Below are 21,709 nucleotides of genomic sequence, written 5' to 3' on the forward strand. Positions count from 1 at the left end.
CTGACCTCCACAGTGACCTGTATGGAATCGGTGTCCTGTGCCTACAGTTTTATTTTTTAATTATTTTTTATTAAATTACTTTACCTTGCCTATGTATGGGATCGGTGTCCTGTCCTCACACCATGTTCTATTTTGTAATTATTTTTTATTAAATTACTTCAACTTGGAAAATCATAGCTGCTCACCTGATAAATCAGGCAAAAAAGCCAGCGATTTCAATCAGGTTACCTTGGAGGATCATGCCTGCTCACCTGACATATCAGGCAAAACGTACCGAGATTCCAGTAGGGCACACTGAATGAAAAGTAAAAGATAATATACTGGTGACAAAAAGAGAGGGCATGTTTCGTTAGGCGAGATAGATATGTCAGGTCGTGGCTCGGTAAATTTGAGGGCTGACTAATATTGACATGACATTTCAGTTCTCGAATCAGTGTGGCTCAAACTATCATAGATTTAATTTTTTCATCCAAACTGTCTCAGTCGCTTTGAATCGGCTGTAAGACATATAACTAAAATCTGACCCAGACCTACATGGGATACCGACCGCCCCGGTAGATTTCAAGATGCCAAGCCTATTGTTCACCTCTAGCGTCCAAGAACAAACTTGAAAACAGTTTTATTCCCGCTTTCCAGCTCAATAGAACCGGAACAATACTTGCCTAATTATTACATCGTCATTATCTCATGTCTGCATCTTCGTAACATACCTGCAACAATGGCTTCTGCGAGGAAAGAAAATGAATCTGAGTGTCGACCCACAATGAATTCTTTGCTCTTTGATGAAGCTATCAAGCAAAAGATATCGAAGGCCTTTAAAGCAGGCGCTGAATATTCGGGTAAGACCATTTACACGAGGAGATTAGAGTTGGAAACGGTTGAAAGCCAGAACTGGATGTTACTGACAATATATGGTTATTGTTGATTAATAACTTTATTTCACATTTTAATGGCGACTTGATAAAATTGTTAAGTTGCCTAAAAAGCGATGCATACCAATTTTGGCTCAATTCCAGCCTTTAGAAGCATTGCTATAAGAAGATCAAGTTTTAGATTTATTGAATAAAAATGAGAATAAAATTGAGAATACTTTTCAAAATTTAATAGCATCCCCATGGAATCGTTAGGTTGCCTGAGAACGCTACATACCAAATTTGGCTAACTCCAACCAGTGGAAACGAGTATTTCAGCAGAAAATGTTGAATTTGAAAAATAATGTCACCGGATGTCAAATTCTTTGATTATTTACGATAGTCCCACCCACCGTAAATACTCTTTTTTCAAATCCAAAATTTTCTGCCACGACAACTTTGCTTAAACTGGTTGGAATTGCAATAAATTTTATATATACATCGATTTTCTTAACAACCTAATATGATATTTATTTTTATTTCATAAATTAAAAAAATTTTCCTTTTCTATCAATGCTTCTATAAGGCTGGAATTGGGCCAAAATAAGCGTGAAGCTCTTTTAGGCAACCTAACAATTTTATGAAGAAGCCAGTCAAATTTGAAAAATTATATTTTTCGAACAACCTTCATTTTTACATCTCTTCCTAAATTTGCTATCAAAAATTAACAAAAAATGTTCCAAAAATACTTATATCAAATTTTTTACTGGTTGTAATGCAGCTAGGCTAGCCTTAAAGTGCGTGTATTGTCAATGGTTATTATTTAGCCTTTCAATTCCTAGATGCCACTGTGACCGTGTCTAGTCGGCCATTCACCCACTGTGTCGTGAAGAATTTCATATCCGATCGCGTTGAAGATAAAGGTTTGTATGCTAATATATTGATATCAAAACGAGCCCGGATGAATATGCTCCTGAAAATGCTACAGAAGAACTATATTGTGCAAATTGAGACAAGCTTGATGTACAGACGTTTGCCATTCTCTTGCGTGTGAGTGTTTGACAATGATTTGATATGAACTGAATTTGATTTTCTTTTTATTTATTTCTAATTCCAAATATAATTCAATATCCCAAGTTTTGCGAATTCATCAATTCTACTTCTAATGTAAGTTGAAAAATCTCTGTAGCTATCATTCTAATTCTAATCTAATTTGAAAAAGCTGGAGTTTTTCCGGTGCTGCAACTCTGACTGGTTGTATTTGTAGGAGAGTTTCTACGTTTGTTGAAGCTGGAGCTATCTCAGCAAGATTCCAATATCAAGTCGAACGATCTTTACAAATTTTCTCAGAGCGACGAACTGATGCTACCGTCTAAAGGTGCGTGTAATTTTAATGCTTGTTGCGTGAAAATCGTTACATTTTGTGTGGCTTGTTCAGATCACGGGCCGACTAAGAATCGAAAGCATTTGAATCCTTTGTGCTCGCTTTTTCGGAACGCCTTGTTGCCATGGATGCGGGAAATTACGTGCGCGGATCTAAACGACTCTATTGACATGTTCTATGCGCAATACAAATATACGGGTTGGTCTCTTCGGCAGATTTTTACAACTTGATAATTCTTGTTTAGTAATTAGACCAATTATAGTGAAATGCTGATAGATTAATCATGAATTAATAATGTGAAATGTTTCTATACTGTCATTTTAATTTTAATCTAATTTGTGAAGTGATGCTATGCTTTCATTTTAATTGTAATCTATTTTGTGAACTGTTCTGTTTTTATTCTCTCATTTTAGTCGTAATCTAATTTGTGAACAGATGCTGTGCTCTCATGCCAATTCTAATCTAATTCTTGAACTGTTTCTGTCAGACTTCGACAACTGGATAATTATCTAGTTGTCTAATTTCACTAAATTAGAGCGAAATTCCAGTAATCTGATTTCAATTTAATTGGAGAAATGTTTCTATGCTCTAATTCTAACTCTAATCTAATATGGAAAAAATTGTGTAGCTCTAATTCTGATTTTAATTGAATTTGGAAAAAGCTGTGTGCCTCTAATTCTAGTTCTGATCGAATTTGGAAAAACTTGTTCTAATTCTAGTTCTAATCTAATTTGAAAAAACTTGTGTAGTTCTAATTCTAGTTCGAATTTGGAAAAACTTGTGTAGTTGAACTACAGTAGTTCTAATTCTAGTTCTAATCTAATTTGAAAAAACTTGTGTAGTTCTAATTCTAGTTCGAATTTGGAAAAACTTTAGTTCTAATTCTTATCCTAATCTAATTAGTAAAAGCTGAAAAATTTCTAATGGTCCAAGTCTGGTTTCTATGCTCACATTTTAATTGTAATCTAATTTCTGGTGATGACACTTGATGCATTTCTTTCTGAAACTAATAATCGAATTCAATTTCCTAGATTTCACCTATTCGGTAATTCTAAATCTAATTTGGAAAAAGAGGGAAACGTTCAAGTTGTCGAACTTAGCTCCTTTTTAGTTGATGTGTCTACTTTGCTGTTATTTATTTTTATCGCAGACGTTCTGCTTTGTCACGACGATGAATTGGAGGACCGACGGATCGCTTACATTTTGTATTTGTCGGAAGATTGGAAGGAGAAAGACGGCGGTTCTCTCGATCTCTTTTCAGTGGATGGTTTGTCAATCGAAGACAACTTTGTGCTCGTCTTATCAAACAGCAGTGTTTTTTTTCAGAAAACGGGGATCCCGCAGAAATTGTAAAATCTCTCGTCCCCTGTTTCAACTCGCTTGTTTTCTTTGAGGTTTCGCCGGTTTCATTTCATCAGGTGCGTTGAGGCCAAGACTTGGGAGTGCTACATAATTCTCGTCCAATTAAAATAACTAAGTTCTCATTTTAATTCGGATCTCATTTCTGGATTTCCTGAAAATGTTACAGGATGAATGTATCTTGCGGACCGAACCAATCTTGGTGTGCAGAAATTTGCCATGATTTAATAATGAAGTTAATTCGATTTGTCCGTGATTTAATTCAATTTCCCAAGTTTTTGCAAATTCAGTCATTCAAAATCCAATCAAACTTGAAAAATTGAACTGTGCAGCTATCATTTTGAGTGTAATTTGATTTGAAAAACACAAATGTGTAGCTATAATTCTAATTCTAATATAATGTGAAAAAATCTGCAGCTATAATCCTTATTCTAACCTAACTTGAAAAAAAACGTAGCTATCGTTCTAATTCTGATCTAATTTGAAAAACTGTGTAGCTGTAGTTCTAATTGTAATCTAACTAAAAAAAATGTGTAACCATCGTCCTAAATCTGATTTGAAAAAACTGAAGCTGTAATTCTAATCTAATTTGAAAAAAAAATGTGTAGCTATCGTTCTAATTATAATCATTCATTCAATTTCCAAGTTTTTCAATTTCAATTATTCCAATTCTAATCTGATTTGGAAAATAACTGTAGCTATCCTTCTAATTCTGATGTTATTTGTGAAAAACTGCAGCCAAAATACTTATTTTAACCTAATTTGAAAAAACAACAACGTGTAGCTATCATTCTAATTCTAATTTGATTTGGAAAACCTGAAAACTTTTCATTGGTACAACTCAGCTGAGGCCATTACTAAAGAGCAATGTTGACGAACTGTACTTATCAATCACGCTTGCTGAAATCTGTTATTGCTCTTGAATATGAAATTTGTTTTACGCAGGTTTCCGAAATCCTCTCCAAGACGAAAACGAGAATATCGTTAAGCGGTTGGTTTCACGGGACGCCTCTACCACGACCGCAGCGGCCTCCTAGCCCGAAATGTCCTGCCATCACATTTTTGCCTGCACAGCCCGTATGTAGATTAGCCTATTGACCTGACTACTTTGTCGAATTTTATTAGTAACGTGCTAAATTTGTAAGGCTGTAGAAAAACGATGCACATCAAATTGGACTCAATTCCAAGCTGTAGAAAATTTTACATTTATTATGAAAACATAAAAAATAAGTTTTCAGATTTTCCTGGAATAGTATTTATGGCGGGATATTATATTATTATTAACTATTAATTTATACTAAATAGTGCCATACTAAATTAATATACTCTAATAACTTCTACTGGTTGGAATGCAGCGAAATTTGTTATACATCAATTTTTTAGACAACGTAATTTTCATGGGTTAACCTACCAATTAACTTTTCAAAAACAAATGATTTCATACTAAATCTAAATACAGCTCCACGTCATCCGGTTTGATTTGAGCCAAATTTGATGTGCACCGTTTTTTTTTATCCAACCCAACAATTTTATCACGCAGCCAGTAAAATTTGAACAAAAAGTTGTTTTCGAACACTCCCAATGCCCATACTCTGCAGATATATTCTCCATCTTTACTTTGTGTCAGGATGCCGATCTTCTCTCTCAATGGGTCAATCCGAGGTATCTGTCAATTGCGACGCAGGCTACCATTCAGGAACAGTTCGAAGCGACTTCGGAAATTCAATTGCCAGAATTTTTAATCGTGAGTGTTACAAGTATTGACTTCTTGAATTTCTCAGTGAGACCGCATTAATTGACATTTGCTACCCTCAAGCCCATAAGAATGAACCGTGATTTGTAATTTACCGGAGCTTGATTCAGTGGCTGATCTTTCGCAAACTCAGTAATTCTAATTCTAATGTAACTTTGAGAAAACTAGCTATACCATCTGTGCACTGTGCAGCCATAATTCTAATTCTACTCTATTTTGGTGAACACTTTGTAGCTGTAATTCTAATTCTAATCTATTTTGGGAAAAAACTGTAGCTGGAGTTCTAATTCTAATCTAATTTGGGAATAAACTGTGGCTATAACTCTAATTTTAATGTAATTTTGAAATAACTGCGCAGCGATAATTCTAATTCTACTCTTATTTGGAGAAGACTGTGTAGCTATAATTCTAATTTTAATGTAGTTGTAATTCTAATTCTGCTCTAATTTGTTGAAAACTTTGTAGCTGTAATTCTAATTCTAATCGAATTTGAAAAAAAAAAACTATGTAGGTAATAACTCCAATTTAATCGAATTTGGTAAAAATTCGTGGCTGTAATTCTAATTCTAATCTAACTTTGAGAAAACTGTAGCTATAACTCTAATTTTAATGTAATTTTGAAATAACTGTGTGTGTGTAGCGGTAATTATAATTCTAATCGAATTTGGAAAAAAAACTGTAGCTAATAATTTTAAATTTAATCGAATTTGGTAAAAATTTGTGGCTGTAATTCTAATTCTAATATAATCTGGAAAAGTTGAAATTTTTCTTCATTGAACGACTCTGCTAATGTCCGACACCAATATTTCTTTGAAAATGGGATTTCGTCACTCTAGTAGAAATTGTTCTTTTCAGGCCGACAGATACAAGCTTCTCACCGAGTCGATACTCCATTTGTCGAGTCACAACGAGTTTTGGGATCAGCGAGGCCCCGCCAACAAGAGAAACTATCTTTCGATGAAATTTGATCAAGATTTCGAACTGTACGATTCCGAAACGCCCGTCTCGACGTCAAAATCGTCCGTCAAAGTTTTAGAAGTGCAATCAGGGACGGAATTGAAGAAGTTTTCGGTTTCGTCGGAAACTATGAAAGCCTATAATCTCGTGAATGACTTCATCCGACTTTTCTGTTCCGAAGAAATGTTTCTTTACATGTCAAATGTCACAGGTGAGAGGTTATGTAGACTTGTCAATCAACGTTTTATTCAATTACTTTCTATGAAACTATGCTGGAGTGGTTATTACCTTTTTGTTAGTGTCGAAATTTTTTTGCAACCTTTACCAGATTTCGATAACTAGATAATTGTAATTGTCCAATTACACTAATTGAAGTGATATAACTTCTGTATCGTACGAAACTAGCCAAGCTTGCTGTACAGACATTTGATATTCTCATGCTTGCGAATATGAACTATGATTTAATACGAACTGAGCTGCACTTAATGTCCAAGTTTTCGCGAATTCAATAATTCTAATTGTAGTCTAATTTGGAATGAAACTGTAGCTATAATTGTAATTTTAATCGAATTCGGAAATAACCGTGTAGTTCCAAGTCTAATCGAATTCGGAAAAAGCTGACATTTTTTTAGTTGTGGAAGTCTGCCTCTAACTGCGAAATTTGGGAAGCTGACCACTGAACAATGGTCTATTATTGTTCGTGTTGTGCATAAGGCTATTGTGTCCTGCTGATAATACAAAATAAGAACGTCTTTTAAGCAGGGTGATTGTTTTTTGACATGTCAAACTAAATCAAAATTGTAGCGTTATGTCAAAATATTTTCAAAATTGTTTACAAAGTCGTTCCCTTGAGAGGTATATTATAAATGAGAATTATAGTTTGAATACCTTTTTCCACGGTGGAAGTCTAGAATCCTCGGTTGGCCATATCGCAGCATACAAAACACATCGTGCAAAGCTACGAACATTACTGAAAAAGATATATCTGTGAAGCCGTTATTATCCCGCAGCATTGTCTCAAATTGGAATAAAGTTCGCGCAGTTGCATAATACCAAATTATCCTTTAATGTCATGTAAAACTGGCTTTATATTCTTTGTGGTAATAACGGTGGTAGCCTACATATTTGAACTTTTCATATCCATAATCTTACGATGTCAGGATGTGTGATGCTGGAGCTGAAGCCTAATATTCAATTCCGAAATGAGTCGGTCGGATTCCCGATTGTTCCCAGCTGTACTGATAATGTAACTTCTGTTCTCATTTTGGGTTTCAATTGACAGATTGATTTCTAAGAGTGAATGATTGAAAATTTTTTCTCATGAGCCAGCCGCGAGCCATGAGTGTAAACGTTACGTTTCGGAAACGATGATATTTTATTATTTTTGTATTCAGGCCTATCTTTTCATCCAATGGCTGCCAATTTTGACGAGTCGTCAGGCTGTCAGCGGGAAGACGACTCTGCAAGTTCTGCGAAACGTACGAAGCTGGATAACGAAGAGAATGTCGCCGGTCTCAATTCGAAATGCAGGTATTAGCCCATGTTTGAAGATACCCCTTTTTGTCAAATTTTACTGTCTGCTGCACATCTTGTCTGATCTGTAGAAGGGTATCAATTGTAGAATTACCCACCATAAATACTGGTTTTTTAAATCCATAATCTTTCACTCCAATAATTCTGCTTATGCCGGTCAAAATTGAGCCAAATTTGTTATCCGTCGTTTTTTAGGCAACCCAACAATTTTATGCCAGGGAAATTTGTAAAAAAAATGTTTTATTTTGCAAAAATTTCCAAACGCAAATAACTTCACTTCGATGGGCCGGAATCGAGCCAAATTTGTTGTGCATTGTTTGTGAATTGAGCCAAATTTATAATGAAACGTTTCTAGGAAACGTCAGAATTTAATGGGATAGGCAGTGCAATAACGTGTAAACCTATTTCCAGATATGAGATCAGATGTTGGTCGAAAGGTTCCTACACGTTGATTAGCGACGACAGCTCCGAATCTGGAGAGTTTGCGTTGGACGTCAATCTGCAATCTGGGGCGGAAGGTCAGTCTATGAAACGCGACAGGCAGAAATCTCTATTAATAATTCAATTTGATAATTCATAAGAAAAATTTGATTGATGAAAATTATCATAAATTTCCTTGTATTTTTCAGGCTGGGAACAAGAATTTGGGGGTTTTGCGTCGTATATTGCACAAGGGGAAGATGTCGAGGTGAGTCGTGACTTAGTCGAGTCACATTTTCAATTCATCAAATATTTGGCTCTGCTTCGGCCACAGACGTGGTTCATTTAATGGACATTTCAGTTTTCAATGATGTTTTAATCAGCGGTAACACTACGGACAAAATTCGTAAGACACAGACAAACTGCTGACCTAATGGCCTTGACTAAGATCATAAAATCATTACATGTATCCGTAATAATATTGTGCCCCGTGTATAAACAATAAAGTATTTTTTGGCAATTTTCACTACAAAACATTATTTTTTCGTTATCACACGAATAGGTGTTGGGGCCGCCTTTATAGCTTTCATACTGTATTTCAGTCAATAAACGTCAAACTGCGTACTATTTTGAATGGAGCATTCATTCTCATGTATGGCACCAATTTTGACAAGTTCTGCGTCCATCACTCGCAAAAGAGACTTTCTGAAAATATTTGATGATGATGGGCTTGACGAATTCTAAAACGTCTCGTTTGATAATTTACACGACTTGCCAAATTCTGAAATGATTCGAAATTGGTTATGGCTGGACAGTAGCGGTTTCCGATTTGGTCCCATCACTTAGTGCTATGAATTTTATCCCTCATGCCCAATTCTATTTTTTGTATTCATTAAATCGCTGCTGGTACATCTGTATACACCACAGCACAATTCTCAACTAAAATCTCATTTTCTCTTGCCAGCTGCTGACCGTCATACCGTCGAGCAATTGCCTTTCACTCGCCTACCGGGACAGCGAAGCTTTGAGGTTCATCAAGCACGTCAATCAGAAGTCGTCCAAGTCGTTTTTTGATTTTTCATTTGTCTACTCGGAGTGACTCAGTATTCAATGGTTTTAGTAAATGATGATAATGTGAATGATGGTTGTGTTAAAGTAGGGTTTTTTGGGAAATAAATTGGTAAAGAGACTAAGGTACAGAACTTCAATATACATTATGCAATTATATCATACATAACACATTGAATGTAACCCGAATATTTTTGGGTCAAACTCCTCAGCAACTACATTGCACACATTCAAGTCAAAATACAAGCAGCCTCTAATGAATAAATAGTAGTCAGCGCTCGATACCTGATGTATCGACCACCGCCTAATGCCACATCTTTCTGTTTATTATGTTACCTCTCATTGCCTTTCATCCACAGTGTGCATGCCTCTTCTCTACTCCGCCTAGTCCCAGGTGGGTGTCTCATTTCGGAGACTATTCCAAGTCGTTTTGGCACCTCCCTATCTTTTCATAGTATCGCAGACTTGTGGTGTTTTGAATTAATGAAATTGTTAATAAAAGAATCTTCAACTTTACCTTTGCCTTACTATTGTTGATCATGTTCTATTCGAAGTGCGTTTTCAAACAGGCTGGCAGTACTTGTGTGGAGAAATTCAGTTACAGTGACACCAGACTACAGTCAGTTGATATACGAATACATCTTTTTAGTTCTACATTTAAAACAAAGCAGTTGCTGATCTACCAGATACGTGTCGTGATTCTTGTAGACATGGCCATTATTAGCCCAGAGTATCATTACAAGTGTTGCTGGGGGTGGAATTTTTGTGTCGAAAGCCGCATATTTCAAACTCTAGTCTAGACCTCGCCCCGCTGAAATGCCGATCCTACCTGTAATATTTCTTACCTCATTTGTAATCCAGCTCACAAACCTTCTTAGTTGTGGATTTTTTTCGTTTGTTCATTTTAATTCTGGTTGTATTGTTCAAAAGTGTCTTGATGGAGTTTGCAAAATTGATTAGTTTAGTTCTAACCCTAGTTACCATGCTTGAAGAGTGTCTAATTCCAGTTGCGAGTTTTGTAAAGTGCCTAGGTCTAGTTGTTTTGAAAATAGAGTAGTTTGTAAAGTATAGGTGCCACCCCTAAGAATTTCACGACGACAAAACAACTCAGGACAGCAGGGTGCCACCCACGATAAGATTTCCACGACACATATATTCAAACGACAAAACACAGATCAGGACAACTCAAAACCCGACTGACTCTGCAAACAATACAGTAACTTTGCTTTCAACGTTTCCGCGTCCGTGTATTCGGGTAGCTTGAGTAGGTTGACGCAAGTAGAAGCGGAAGGTAGGCGGTCCTCATCTCCGCCACGCTGGATGCAAAAGGGAGGGTCCAACTCCTATTGAAAGAATAATACGAAATCAACCATTACCTAAACTCAACTGCATGCTCAAGTGTCGCCAGGAGTGGAGCGTTTGGTTTGCGTTTGCTGCCAAGGTGTTCCTGGACAATTATGTACTTATGCGGATATTATAGCTCTCTGGACTGCCTACTACCATGCTTTGACATCACAAAAATTACCCAACACCGATATTTCATTCAAAATATAACATCTACCCATATTATCTAGTTGTGATGTTGAAAACTTCAAGTATAAAACAAACCTTGAACCCGAGTAGTGGGGGTCGCGAACAGCTCGTCACAAACAAGAGAAATTGACTCAATTGTTCGTTGCTCAACTGCGGCAGAACTTCCCAGAACGCGACGATCGTAGGATGGTCGGCCGCGTAGCCCGCTGAAAAGGAGTGTGAGAGAGTATCTTTATTTGTCAACTGCACCAATCAATAACATACATAGCAAAAATGCAGTTGGTTGAGATGCGATATACAGAAGTGGGCCGATTTTTTTACCTAGAATACGGAAGATTTTGAACTAAAAAATCAAAATTTTGACATTTTGTGACCTTAAAAATCGTAATTTTGACGCATGCAAATTAGAGGTGTTTTACCCACATAATCTTAAAATTGTACTATTTCTCTTCATTTCTGGTTGGAGCTGTCTGTCCTTAGTAGTTTGGCCTGACAAAAACACTTTTTTGCCTCAAAAACCGACAAATTTTTACATGAAAAAAACTTCATTTTAACAAAATCTGGCCCTACGAAAAATTCCAGTAGTAGAAATATATAAAAATTTGTACTACAACGAAAGATAATTTCCTACATTCTCGTGTAGAAAGTGTCTGTCCTTGCTAAGTAGCTTGCCAAGAATGGAGAAAGAACGTTCAACAGCATCAGTTGCTGGCTGACAACACTGAAGTTGTGCGTGCACTGCTGGTGGCACACCGTGTTGCTTCATTCTGGCAATGGTGTCTGCATCACAATTTTTCATCATGCCCTTCTTGATATAAGAACTGCCCACGCAGTCTTGCTTGAGTTAAGATATTGCGGTACGTTGAGCATAACACCATGTCAACCTATTCGTTTATTTGTATATTTATAATTCACAATGAGCAGACAATGGGCCGTCTACTAACGATAGGTCTATGAAGTAGGCTACATTCTGTAAAATGTCAAATGGTAAGTTCACAGACAGTGCAAAATCTACGAAACAAACGAAATGCAGGTTGCGAAAAAGTTTGAACTTTGTGAAAATTTTTGATATTTTTTGACCTAACGCTACCATTTTGACCTAATTTTAACTTTTTTTTGACATGTCAAAAAAAAAATCGCCCTTCAGATGTGCAAGGTATGGACAGGAGGCTCGGTATAGCAGAGTCGTCAAAGATGAGCAACACAGGCCAGGAGAATTCAAACTTTACATCAAACCAACAAATACACAAATGTAGTAAAAATACGCAGCATGATGGAAAATAATCAGAAATTAATGAATAAAATAACGTCTATGGCAGACTTGCGCAAACTACCGGAACTAAAACTACTCCCTGTTCAAAACCCGCAAAGAAAACTAGAACCAACTACTTTTAAAATGCGTAACTAAAACACAAACAACTAGATTCAATTTTGCAGTAAGTCGTTCATTGTTAGTTTATCAGCATTTCGAATGGGAGTAGTTTCAACGAGCTAGCAATGGCCGGAAGAACATCACACAACAGAACACTGGTATCATAATTCACGCCAAACGAAAACCCGCATTTTCTACATGTTTGGCAACTAAATTTTTGTATGAAATGGACAATTAGAACTAGAACTCTACTCACTTTTTAAAATCCGCAACTAGAGCTACAACTACAACCACTCAAAAATCAAGAAGTTAGCTTGGCCCTAAGATCGTCAACTAGCTAGATTGTAAAAGTCTGGTCTATGGTCATTCGGCCAATGCAAATACAATTGAGCGGTAGTTTGAGAGCGGAGGGTAAAATATGATGAGTCTTACCAGAATACATCGTGTTTGACTTCAAGTCTGCCATGTCGATGGGAACTTCCGCTCCCGCTATCAAAGTCTGGATTTCTTCGTGGTCGAACATTTGCAACCAGTCTACGTTAACCACATCTTCTAGGCCCTGTCGGAAATGATAGCACGGCGACCTCATCTGTACGTTAAGCTTGTAGTTCGCCATCAAATGCATGTACCTGTAAAGGGTGTGAATATGATTTCATTCAGGAAGGGAAAACTTCCCAGAGGTCGGACAACTAGAAAGTTTTCAACTTATCTAAATTAGATCAGAATCACAGTGACTGAATCTACAGAAACTTGCTAGTTCAAGTAAATCCAAAGTTAAGGAGAAATGCAACAAAAATAGAGTTCATATCATGTAAGAATTCACTATGACAAATAGAGCAAATTTTGACACGTCAAAAAAAGTCAAAATTGTAGAGTCAGGTTAAAAAAATCAAAATTGTTTCCGAAGTCAAAATTTTTCTGCAACCTCCATTTCGTTTGTATCGCAGATTTTGCACTGTCGGTGTCATTTGACATTTTACGGCAACATATTTCAATTATTCCTACCATAATACGTGATGTAACTACTGGAATTCTTCATAGGGCCAGATTTTGTTTGAATTGAGTTTTTTCATGCAAAATTTGTCAGCATTTGAGTCAAAAAAGTTTTTTCAGGCTAAACTACTCCGACAGGGCAGACAGTTGCAACCAGAAATGAAGATAAGTAGTACAACTCTAACATTAGGTGAGAAAACACCTAATTTGCATACGTTAGGTGAAAATTTGGTCGAAATTTTAATTTTTTAGGTCAAAATCTTTCTTTTTTTACGTAAAAAAAAATTGCTCCAATCATAAGCATGAGAATCGCAAATATCTGTACAACAAGCTTGACTCGTTCGGCATGATACAATCCTTCTGTAGCAGTTAGATTGGAACAACAATGATACTTACACGGATATTTTTCAAATTCAATTAGAAACAGAATCAATGAATACACAACAACTTGCAAATTGAACGAAATCACAAATTGTTAAAAAATACCACAAAATTCAAGTTCACTTCATATCAAATCAGAGTTGATTCTGACAAGAATGAGAATTACAAACGTCTGTGGACCAAGCTTGGCTCGTTTCGCACGATACGCTTCTACCAGGGTTGTGATGACTCGACTCGAGTCCGACTCGAGTCACGATTTCCTGATGACTCGAGTCATTTTCTAATAATACGGAAATGACTCGACTCGAGTCCATCTGTGTATTGGCTCGACTTGGACTCGAGTCATCTCACATGACTCGAACCAAGTCATATGACTCGAGACTCAGACGGCCAAGATCAACATTTCATTGTAATTTCGAAGAATAGTAAAGTAACCACACTATTGGGATTTCGTCTATTGGTACTGGTACTAGAAAATGCGACCAGAAACAGCTAAAAGTGAGGGAAATTAGATATTTTAAATGCGAACCATTCGATATCACCAAACAGAGTTAGAAAAAGTGGTTTTAACAAGGCTTTAACTGGAAACTGAGCAGTCAACACGATCACTTGGACTCGACTCGAGTCATAATACCATGACTCGGACTTGACCCTCTGCTCAATGACTTGGATTTGAGTGAAAATTTCATGAAAACAAAAAATGAGATTAGACTGAAAATGAGAAACATCTCACAAGTTAGATTTAAATGACTGACATTCTGCTACAATTAGTTTAATTATACAGTTAGAATTATCTAGCTTAAGTCTGCAAACAGCCGTCCTACATGTCTTTATTCCTGTTGGTGACCGAAATGTTCTTTCCGTTCTGGACCAGTTCCGTCACCCTGGTCACACCCAGCGCCTCGTCAACCACGGTGAAATTGAGGCCCAAATCCGAGACATCGCCCTCGTAATCATGAAGGTACATCAGGTTCCTGGAAATGAGGACATTTAACAAGAGTAGGGGGGTCAAGAGCGTCAAACTAGTCAGTGTAGGGACAAGGTAATTTTCTACTCGAGAGTAAAAGTTGCGAACTCCAAGATATGTCAAAACTATGTCAAGTAGAAGTAGAAAATGTGAAAAGTACCCGAGTGGTTGGGTTCAAAAAGTATGTTCGCATACTTTTCGAAGTTACTCACCAGTAGGGCAAGTTTTTGCAACTTTTTTTTACAGCTTTCGTGAGCTTCCTAAATACTCAGCAGTTATGCAGTATGGTGCTGTAAGCTGTTTGGAGGAACCCCAAAAACTTTCCCTACTGTTACTGTTACTGTGATGACAAATTCCACGCTCAATATTCTGTTACACAACGAAGAATATACTGACATCGAAATAATCCCATATATTTTCCACCTTTCATAATCTAAAGTGTGAAAAGTCAGTAGTTTTTTCTAAAGATTGTCGAGTAGATCTGGAATCTCAGTTTAACATCATAACCAGCCAAGTATGCACCGCACAAAGTCACAAGCTACTCGAGTATTTAAGAAAAGCACAAGTATTTCTGGCGATCGCAGGCTTGACCCTCACTTGTAAAAGTCCGGATCGAGAGACTGTAAATGGTTGATGTCGACATCTGCGGACTTTCTCTGCAAAATCTTGCAAAGGAAGAACGAAGCGAACGGCAGTTCCACTTGCATACCCTCATCTATTATCTGAAAAGAATGCTCGCATTGAACAGACGATTTTGTCACCAGCAAACCAAAGACGAGCACGGATTTCGATTTGTATTTGAAAAAATTGAAGGATTTGATGATTTTGGTTGGATTATGGATTCACAATCATTTTGAAGTTGAAATTGGATTTAGTTACAAAATTCCTGATACTTTTCAATTTTGATGGGAATTTCGTGCAAATTTTGGCAATTATCAGATTTAGACATGGATTAAGACACAAGACAAAATTAAATTCTAGATGCGGGTATTAATTCTAATGTAATTTCTGGTTTTCCTGAAGTTTTCTTGCAGGACAAATGTATCGTTCGAAACGAGCCAAGCTTGGCGTACAGACATTTGCCGTTCTTTAAATCTAATAATTTAAATGTAATTTTATAGCTGAAAATTCTTTAGTTTTTAAACTCTGATATGTTCATCACATTCCGCCAAATTGGATTTTCCCATATTTACATTAATTTGCACGGTTGACAAATGCAGATTCCCAATCTCTCGCATGAGATTTCGTCAAAATCAAAGTCTCACCTTTCCCAACATCCTCCCCAGAAAGAAAAAATGCCGGTCCGCGTCCTGCATGACCAGCGCCGCATGGGGATTCGGATAAAGCCTCCCTTGCGCCGTAGACTTGAAAATGCCCCTCGTGGGGTTGAACCCGGCCTTGATTACTTGCTGCATAAACTCCCGCGTCACCCCGGCCCCGTAGCCGACCTCGTCGAGACCCATGGCGTTCACAAACTGGACGCGAAGACGCTTTCGTAGGTTGGGAGCTGAGATGAGAAAAGTTAGACTTAGAATTACAGTAAGGTAGACAGATTTTCCGAATTATATTGGAAACAAAATGATAGCTATACAGGTTTTTGTTTCAGAATTAGATTAGAATTAGAGCTATAGCTACAGTTATTTTTTCCAAACTAGATTACAATTGGAGTCATAGTACGCTACCAATTGTTTTACAAATTTGATTGGAAATAAAATGATATCCAAAGCTGCAATACATTGTAGAAAAAAAATGCAAAATACCGTTTTCCTGAGACAAGTCGTTGAAAGCGTCTTCATAGAGAAATTCTCGTCGAACTTTGACCTCGTTGGTCATGGTCGAAGAAGCAAGCCCCGCCTCCACTATGGCTCGTTGACGAGAGCTCTCGCGACCCGAACGTTCTTTCTGGAGCATCGTCTGAGAGAAATCGGTTTGATTTTACAGTTTTCTGTATTATCTGTGATTTACCTGCTCGAGTCGCAGACTATTATGAACCGAGTAATGAAAATAGAGGAAATTACTAATTATACATGCAATGTATTGCTCATATAAGGGGAATTGTAGATGTATAGCATAGCCTCAGTGTATTATGTAATACTAATTGAATATTATATTGATTTTGAAATAAACCCAGGTATTTTCGACCAAGGTGCGGTAATATTAAGGGCTAACTAGTCTTCATTAGTCAACAACTAGTAGAGAATTGGATAGACATTGTATATCAACAATCTCATCACAAAATATGACTTCATTTCGAATACTCGAGACGAAGAGATCATCCTATATCATATTCAACGTTAGGGTTACCATTTTGGACAACAGGAAAGGTAGACTCTTTTCACATGCGGCAAAAGTTGCTACAGATGACAGAAAATGGCCGACTGTTATATTTATAGAGCTTATTTTGTTAGGTTGACTAAAAAAAGGGTTATTTTACCCGACTGGACTCCCGAAATACCGGTTTTAACCTTACGTTATCAGAGTTGACTGCAAAAAGAAGGTCATTTTTCAAACTCAACTCTAGCTTTTCCCGTAAATCCTACTCTTTTTGGGCATTTTAGGCTAAAAAGGAGGACAAATTTCTTGAGAAGGAAGAAAAAATCCTCCTAAAAGAGGCCGTACGGTCACCATATTAAACATGAATATAACATTCAATTGTTTTTTGAAATCCTGTACCTTGAAGACGCTCTTCAAGTAACAATAATGATTAGTCGAAATAGTGGATGGAATACGAAACCTCATATGTTGAAACAAATTGAAGTAATACACAACCAACACACACATACAGAAGACATAATTAAAGCCTGCAAGCAATAGTTAACAAGTGACATAGGCATATATACGCCACCACGGATTAAACGCTAAAAGCATGTAAACCTTGACCAACTATATTTCGAAACTGTTCAGTTGCGGCAGACCTGTCTTAGATATTGCTATCTCAGCTTGTAATCGAGTAGATGTTACACCGTTATTTCCACAGGAATATTGTTACCAAGAATGGTTACTTCGACCAAAAATGTCACTCACTCACTCACCGTGAATATCGATACTCTTGCGTCAAACGGAACCACAAACGGCATGTTTATGAGGACTGCTAGCTGTCGCGCTTCATTCACCGATAAAACAATGTCTTCGTCCGACGAATCTGAGAGAATGCCCGAGTATCGCTCATTATTACATCAAGAGAGTATGAATGATGTGGGAAGCAACTATCTACCCTTTATGGGAGCACAAAGAATATAATTCCAGTTCTAAATCACATTGAAGATGATTTTGTACTTTTGCAAACATGCCTATTTCAAACCAAATATGGATCGATTCCTACCTGCAGACGCAAAGCTATTGGAGTTATAAAATTGGTTGCATAACAAATTTGGCTCAATTTCAACCAGTAGAAGCGAAAGTTAGTTATTGGTGTTCAAAATTTTGGATTCGAAATAATAGTATTTCCGGTGGGTGGTTCTACAATTACTAGTCGAAGAATTTCTCACGTAACTGATATGAACCGAGCCTGAGCTTTGTTGCATTTCTTTCTATGTTAAAATTAAATTAAATTTCCAGGTTGCTGCGCATTCAGTAATTCTGTTTCTGAACTATTTGGAAGAAAATTGTGTAGCTATCATTCTTATTCTAATCTAATTAGGAAAAAAAGCTGTGTAGCTATCATTCTAATTGGAATTTTTCAAACTTTTGTATTTTGTTATTTTTGAACAACCTTTTTTATATAGCAGGGTTGCAATGACTCGAGTCACTTGAACTCAAGTCATTGCGTATAAACTCGAGACTCAGACGGCCAAGACCGACATTTCATTGTAATTTCGAAGACTAGTAAAGTAACCACACTATTGGGATTTCGTCTATTGGCATTGGTACTTGAAAACGTGACCAGAAACTGCTAAAAGTGAGGAAAATTAGTATATTATAAATGCGAACCATTCGATATCATCAAACAGAGTTATCAAAAGTGGGATTAACAAGACTTTAACTGGAAACTGAGCAGTCACCACGATGACTTGGACTCAAGTCATAATATCATGATTCGGACTCGATTCTCCGCGCACTGACTTGGACTCGGACTTAACTCAGCGGTGAATTGAAAATGACTCGATTTGACTCGAGTCAAAACTACAAAGGTGAGATTGACTTGTGACTTGTGTTAACCAAACAAGTTGAAAATACCCACTGGCAAGATGGGCCGCCACAGAATTCTCATTCCCCGATCTGCGGTACCAACGGTTGGCCAGATCGTTCGATTGCGCGATCACAATGGAATTGGAGAGCCAGGAACCTTTCGCGATGAAGGCCCTTCGAGAATCTCTCGTGTGCAAATGTTTGACCAGCCTTCGACAAGTCTGAAAAATTCAAATTAAGAGTCATTGAATTAACGAAAAGAATTACACGAAACAGTATCTAGATATTGCTTCTAGGAATTAGATTAGAAATAGAATTACTTAATAATTTATTACATTCTGAATTAGAAGTAAGACGAGTTATGTTAGAAAATGATTAGAAATGAAAACAAGAGCAAAAAAAGAGCATTTAGTGAACAAATCAACGTAATTTGCGTGATTCCAAACTTATGTAATCTGAAAGCCTTGTTTAAAAAGAGAGAGAAGCTTACCCTGAAAAGATGAATGAATTTGTTTCTTATGTCGAGCTCCTCCTTACTGCTATCATCGGACTTGACCGGATGTCCAGTCGACAAAGCTTTCAACGCAGACCTTAAACGCGACAAACAATTTTCGCAATACCAGACATGGCGTGATCGTGATTTGTAATCATTACCAATTCATCGAATTTGCTAACGATTAATTTATATATATATATTCGATTTCTTTGTGAAAGGGTAAAATCTAGGCTCTTTAGCCTTTAAAATAACTATTTTTTCCAGATTACGGGGATTCACTGATTGTTATGTTGCCAAAAAAAACGCTCACGACAAATTTGGCTCGATTCCAACTGGACACGTAAACACACTGGTTTTTAATTTTTTTGAATTTATAAAAAAAAAATTCAAATTATACTGCCAACCCAATGAATTTGTTAAGTTGTCTAAAAGAATGACGCTAGACCAGGGGTTCTCAAAGGGTGGGCCATGGCCCACTGGTGGGCCACAGAGCATTTTGAGGTGGGCCACAGAGCTATTTAAAAAATTTTAGAATTAATGTAAGTTTAGTTGTATTTCTTATGTTATTCGCTATAAATATATTCGTATTATCTAATTATACGTAGGCAACATAGCTACAAAGCTTTTCATCCGACCCTGATTAGACGTAGTGACACGTATGAAGTCAGCATGTACGAATCGAAAACGTTAGGGAGGAACGGTAGCTTTTTGTACTGGCTATGACAACCTACGGCTAACAGCAACTAAAATAATTTCAAGCGTATAATAACTGGAAGATAATGCTAAAGTAGCCAAGTATTCCGGCAGCGTCATATGCCGTATGGCGTTGAAAGGGGTATGCAATGAGCTCGCAATGAAGTGAAATTGATGTACAGATTTACTGTACTTCTGCTGGCCGTATTATTGTAAGCTAACAATAGCCATAATTGCAAATTATTAGCAACTTCTGGCGGAGGTATACTGCACCACCTCAACGAATCTTAATGGATTGAGGATTCATCGGAGCGCATTGATCTTTGAAGTCGGTTTAAAATGTCCGGCCTGGAAATCATTGTACATAATGAAAGGAATGGATTGTATCATTGGATTGAATATTCTGACATCGCGACTTCAGCAGTTTCGGTACAAGACATACAAAGTACATCATGCATATTGAAAAATCATCCTTCACTTCTCTGTAGTGCCCCATCCACCAATTAATTGTTCGAAGCTGGCCCAGAATGATTATAATATTCCCCACAATAGTAGGGGAGATGTGGTACCGATGGATCAAAAATTGCAAAATGATCTCTGGCCCCCAAATCGTCAGCCGAGAATAGCAGATCTTTTGCTGTCTCAACACTTCGATACAAGCTCTACATACCGCGGACATTTACATGAATATCCGCCTTTTCAAGAATTATTTATAAACGTTTAAAGTTTGTTGCTCGAACGTGTCATCGGTCCCCACCCGGTGGGTCCAAAGGCACACGACCATGGGACCTATGAGACATACGCTCAAAAACTCAAATGAGTTAACTTGTATTGTTGTGTACTATAAGCTAAGCTACAGCAAGCCAATGAAGAATGTTTCGTCGCGACCTTCAAGAATAAAATAGTTTATATCAACTCAAATGTGGGCATAAAATCATGTTTTGATTTACGCCTAAACTTACAAAATTAATGTCACATACATATTACCCGCAAATCGGCATTTTGACTTTCAAATACCTCGTAATATCGATAAAACACCACAGGTAACTATGATTTACAGCCTATATATAATATATGGGTAGGCGAGTTTCTGTTGCTAAGTGATTAGTTGGTCCATCTATTTTGCTTGATTTGGCTATGGTACCGTAGGTCCCCCACCCCCTAAATATTGTAATTGACTTGAAAATAGTCCACTCGAGGACAGCATTGATTCAAAAAATATGTGCCATTATATACGCTGATACAAGCCCTATACTTCACATCAAAAATTATGGCGGGTTTGTTAGTCTGCAAGGGGATATAGAAAAATGCAAATGTCGATCCAAATTTACTTTACACCCCCTAAAACGTAAATCAGTCGTCACAGACCCCATAACTCACGCAGGTCGATTTTTTTGCATGTGAGGAAAGATTCTGTCAGCATGTAATTGTAGACAAATTCACGGAGTGTAATCATGGAATTATCATGGAGAATTTTTCAAGTATTTTCGGTCCCAGTGATCCATCGGTACCGCATCTCCCCTATCACTTAAGTCCCAATCACACAGTGTAGGGATATGATCATTTTGTTTCGCGACGAGAATGGAGCAGCGGACGAAAATAATCTACTTAGAAGTTTTAGCTTATGATCTACCAGGGCCGTAAATACCGCACTCTCACCCCCAATGGGGGAACTCGAAGGGGCCCAAGATTATGTCGTTGGTCGTTTGTTGGAGGATATTTATTCAACTTGAATTTTTTTTCGCGCTTCGCGCGATTTCATGTCCCGGGATATCGAGATTTAAATATGATCAGTTAGAGAAAAACAGCGCATATTTTAGA

At 37.2% G+C, this 21,709-nt stretch overlaps 2 protein-coding genes across 2 annotated transcripts in view; one reads left to right on the forward strand and one right to left on the reverse strand.

The window, feature by feature from the left end:
- Positions 1–610: 610 nt before the first annotated feature.
- Positions 611–9,396, forward strand: LOC145438542 (prolyl 3-hydroxylase OGFOD1-like). Its single transcript, XM_080315876.1, has 13 exons — positions 611–839; positions 1,694–1,774; positions 2,119–2,229; positions 2,290–2,433; positions 3,386–3,502; positions 3,562–3,653; positions 4,540–4,671; positions 5,222–5,338; positions 6,203–6,515; positions 7,699–7,834; positions 8,249–8,355; positions 8,467–8,525; positions 9,222–9,396. The coding sequence occupies exons 1-13, from the start codon at positions 719–721 to the stop codon at positions 9,354–9,356; spliced, it is 1,665 nt and encodes a 554-aa protein (XP_080172002.1). The 5' UTR covers positions 611–718; the 3' UTR covers positions 9,357–9,396.
- Positions 9,397–10,458: 1,062 nt separating this feature from the next.
- Positions 10,459–21,709, reverse strand: part of LOC145438543 (ubiquitin-protein ligase E3C-like) — a 28,142-nt gene continuing 16,891 nt past the window's right edge. Inside the window, exons 13-22 of the mRNA XM_080315877.1 lie at positions 19,190–19,289; positions 18,752–18,920; positions 17,604–17,713; positions 16,332–16,485; positions 15,837–16,078; positions 15,169–15,293; positions 14,429–14,578; positions 12,663–12,859; positions 10,934–11,064; positions 10,459–10,668 (exon numbers count right to left, since the gene is read on the reverse strand). Of these exons, the coding sequence (XP_080172003.1) occupies positions 10,501–10,668; positions 10,934–11,064; positions 12,663–12,859; positions 14,429–14,578; positions 15,169–15,293; positions 15,837–16,078; positions 16,332–16,485; positions 17,604–17,713; positions 18,752–18,920; positions 19,190–19,289 (1,546 nt within the window). The 3' untranslated portion in view covers positions 10,459–10,500. The remainder of the gene's footprint in view (positions 10,669–10,933; positions 11,065–12,662; positions 12,860–14,428; positions 14,579–15,168; positions 15,294–15,836; positions 16,079–16,331; positions 16,486–17,603; positions 17,714–18,751; positions 18,921–19,189; positions 19,290–21,709) is intronic.

The sequence above is a fragment of the Botryllus schlosseri genome, chromosome 5 (assembly GCF_051294905.1).
Source record: "Botryllus schlosseri isolate E-star chromosome 5, Bs_hap1, whole genome shotgun sequence".
Taxonomy (NCBI): domain Eukaryota; kingdom Metazoa; phylum Chordata; class Ascidiacea; order Stolidobranchia; family Styelidae; genus Botryllus; species Botryllus schlosseri.